This window comes from Otolemur garnettii, unplaced genomic scaffold, assembly GCF_000181295.1.
Source record: "Otolemur garnettii isolate 467f Iridium unplaced genomic scaffold, OtoGar3 scaffold00156, whole genome shotgun sequence".
NCBI lineage: Eukaryota > Metazoa > Chordata > Mammalia > Primates > Galagidae > Otolemur > Otolemur garnettii.
The window spans coordinates 2,519,447-2,523,169 of record NW_003852551.1 but is presented as its reverse complement, the minus strand read 5'-3'; the positions used below and the strand labels follow the sequence as shown (position 1 = coordinate 2,523,169).

At 48.3% G+C, this 3,723-nt stretch overlaps 1 protein-coding gene across 1 annotated transcript in view; it reads left to right on the top strand.

Moving 5' to 3' along the window:
• ZNF683 (zinc finger protein 683) overlaps positions 1-3,723 on the top strand; it is an 8,670-nt gene that overhangs the window by 2,015 nt on the left and 2,932 nt on the right. The window contains exons 3-4 of the mRNA XM_023519114.1: positions 50-254; positions 2,750-3,444. Coding sequence (XP_023374882.1) covers positions 50-254; positions 2,750-3,444 — 900 coding nt within the window. The remainder of the gene's footprint in view (positions 1-49; positions 255-2,749; positions 3,445-3,723) is intronic.

Genomic DNA, 3,723 nt, shown 5'->3' with positions numbered 1-3,723 from the left:
ATGGAGTCCCAACCACCAGCCCCCAAGCCCCTTGTCTCTTGCCCTCTAGGTCTTTTCAGCCTGCAGACCACCTCCAGACACAGTGGATACTCGTGGCCCATCCTATGCCAACTGGCTGTGCCCTTTGCCACTGACACCGTTCAGATCTTCCCAGCTGGCCTGCCCCCAGGGCCTGGACTTATACCTGTACACCCTACAGCCAGCACTCCTGGGCACAGTCCCACAGGGCCTCAGAGAGGACGCTTCGAGCACAAGTAAGCCCAGGGCATGGTGCTGTACCTGTATCTTAGTGGAGGCTGGGTGGGGGGGTGCTGCTAGGTCTGGAGATAGGAGGTGGAGGGGACACAGTGAGGACAGAGTGTCAGGCATACTTTATTTCCACATTTTGGTCTTGGAGTTCTGGTCTGAGGGTACCAAGGACATTCAGGCAGTGATACCTGAGCCACAGGTGGTGGGCAGTGGCTTTTCCAGACACTTGTCTGGGAGCTGGAGTAGGCACAGCCAAAGATGCAGGAGTTGGGGACGGTGCTTTGTCTGTCTAGGATGTCTGAGCTAGTGGGATCTTAAGGGAAGAGCACTGGACTGGGAGTCAGGGAATTGGGATTGGAGTACTGGTTCTGTGCTTTCTAGTTCTATGACCTTGGGCCCATCCCTGAGGCCAAGTTTCTTCATCCACAGACGTGAGAGCTCATCTGTACTCATGTTCTAGGTTTGTTGTGTTATAATACATCATTTTCTTAAGCAACTATGACCTCCTGGAAGGCAAGAATTATCCTGCCGGGTCCTTTATTTCTGGGACCCCAGCACACAGCCCAGAGTGAAACTACTCAGTAAAGTTGACTGAGTGAGTGAATAAATGAGGATCCAAGTAGAATCTACTTTTTTGTTTTTGTTGAGACAGAGTCTCACTGTGTAACCCTGGGTAGAGTGCTGTGCATCACAGCTCACAGCAACCTCAAACTCTTGGGCTTATGCTACTCTCTTGCCTCAGCCTTCTAAGTAGCTGGGACCACAGGCATCCACCACAATGCCCAGCTATTTTTGGGTTGTAGTTGTCATTGTTGTTTGGCAAGCCCAGGCTAGATTTGAACCTGCCCAGCTCCAGTGTGTGTGGCTGGTGCCCAAGCTGCTGAGCTACAAGCATCAAGCCCAGAATCTACTTTTTAATAGTTTTTTCTTTTTGGTATTTTACTTGTTATTGCTCTTAGCTTTACCTCCCTGGCCATTGTATCCAGTTTCCCTTGCTAGCGCTCCTACCTCCTAAATATTTTCTTTTTCTTCTTCTTTTTGTTTTATTTCAGGTTAATGTGAGGATACAAACAATCAGGTCATAATAATTGCCTCCTAAATATTTTCATGCCTCAGAACTCAGTCCAGAGCTCTCTCCTCTCCTGTCCCCTCTTCTCCCCTCTTCTCATTTTTTCTTCCCTCCTTTTCTTCTCCCCTTTCCTCTTTTTTTTCTTCCCTTCCTCCATTCTTTTCTTCTAGAACGTCCTGCCATAATGCAAATGTTCTATAACTGTGCTGTCAAATACTATACCTATTGAATACTTTAAATGTCGATAGTGCAACTGAGGATCTTAATTTTTCTTTCTTTCTTTTTTGAGACAGAGTCTCACTATGTTGCCCTTGGTAGAGTGCCATGGTGTCACAGCTCACAGCAACCTCAAATTCTTGGGCTTAAGTGATTCTCTTGCCTCAGCTTCCCTAGTAGCTGGAACTATAGGCACCCACCACAATGTCCAGCTATTTAATTTTTCTTTTTAAGAGACAGAATCTCGCTCCGTCTGTCATCTGGATAGACAGAGTTTGCAGTGGTGCAATCATAGCTCACTGCAGCCTCAAACTTCTGGACTCAAGCAATTTTCCTTCCTTAGCTTTCCAAGTGGCTAGAAGCACATAGCCATGCCTGTCTAATTTTTTAAACATTTTGTAGAGATGGGGCATCACTCTTGCTCAGGCTGGTCTTAAACTCTGGGGCTCAAGTAATCCTCATAGTGCTGGGATTACAGACATGAGCCGCCATGCTCAATCTTTATTTTTTATCATACTATTTTTTTTAATCACAATTAATATGAATGTGGTTACATATCCAATGACTGCCATTTTGGACACAGCAGATCTAGCATCACCCTCATGTGATCTCATCTGGGCCCATGACATCCAAATTTATGACTCTATCTCAGATATCTCCTTTAAATTCTAGCCCAGTTCATCCATCTCCCCACTTGATGTCCTCATTTGGATGTCTAACAGGCTTCTTGAATGATTTTCTACCCCTGAAAGTCTTTTTTTTTTTTTCTGAGACATAGTCTCACTATGTCACCCTCAGCAGAGTGCTGCGGCATCACAGCTCACAGCAACCTCAAATTCTTGGGCTTAAGCAATTCTCTTGCCTCGTCCTCCTGAGTAGCTGGTACTACAGGTGCCAGCCACAATGTCTGGCTATTTTTTGGTTGCAGTAGTCATTGTTGTTCAGTAGGCCTGGGCTAGGCTCGAACCTGCCACCTTCAGTGTATGTGGCCAACACTCTACTCACTGAGCTATGGACGCCGAGCCCTCCCCTTGAAATTCGTAAGCACTACAGAAATGTTAGCAGCTTTTATTGGCAAATGCCATTGCAGACCAGGAAACCCAAGGTGGGGTGCGGTGGCTGGAGTTTTCTCAGCCCCAAACTAGGCAGGTTTGATAGGGCACAGGACTTTACCCCAGGTTGTGGGTTCCTGACCTTCTTCCTTTTCTTTCTCAGAGCACCAGCCATCAGAGCTGCACCCCAGCTCCACTGATGATGAGAAACTCACAGCCAAGTACCCACCAAGGAGGGATGAGATGGGAAGCCAGCCTGAAAGAGCTGGCAAGGGTGCCCCCTGCCTAGCCTTCTCTCCCCATGACAGCTCTTCCCCATCCTCCTGGCAGAATAGAAAGAGCCCCAGCCCATCGGCTTTCTGCCCTTTCTCCCCTCCTGCTCCCATCTCCAAGGAGCTTCCATTCCACTTCTACCCTTTCTACCCTAGGTACCCATTTCTCCTGCCTCCACATTACCTGTTCACCTATGGGGCTCTACCTTCTGTTCAACGTTCCCACCTCTTCATGCTCCCCCAAGACACCTCCTTCCCTACCATGGCTGTGCCTAGCTTACTGATGACAGTCAATGAGCCTGGGCACCACAGCACCCAGAGAAACATCCTGCTTCCCTACCCAGGAACCTGCCAGGCTTCTGGCCAAGCCCTACCTTCCCAGGCCCAGAATCCAGGCCCTAGAGCTGCCCTAACCTACTCCCCAGGGCTGGAGTGTGCTGGTGTGGCTGCCCCAGCTAAGCTAGGCCCACAGGGTTCCCAGACTGGCAGAGCAGCCCTGCCTTACCCATTGCAGAAAGAGAACGGCAAAATCCTGTACAAGTGCAACGTGTGCAGTAAGACCTTTGGGCAGCTCTCCAATCTCAAGGTACCTGCTCCCGGGCTCTGCTGCTCCCCTCAACCTCTTTCAGTAAATCCTCAACCCCCTAGGCTTCTAGAAGCAAGGAATTCACAGCTGGAAGGACCCCTGGGCAGCCTGGTTCATTTAGGTTGAGAAACAGGATAAGATGGCCATCAAAGTCTCATTACCCTGGAAGATTGTCTATGAGATCATTTAAGTTAAAATGGGGAAACTGAGAATCCTAATGGGCATTTGACCAAGGTTATTTGATTTAATTATGGTATTAGGCTTGTTTTTTTTTTTTTT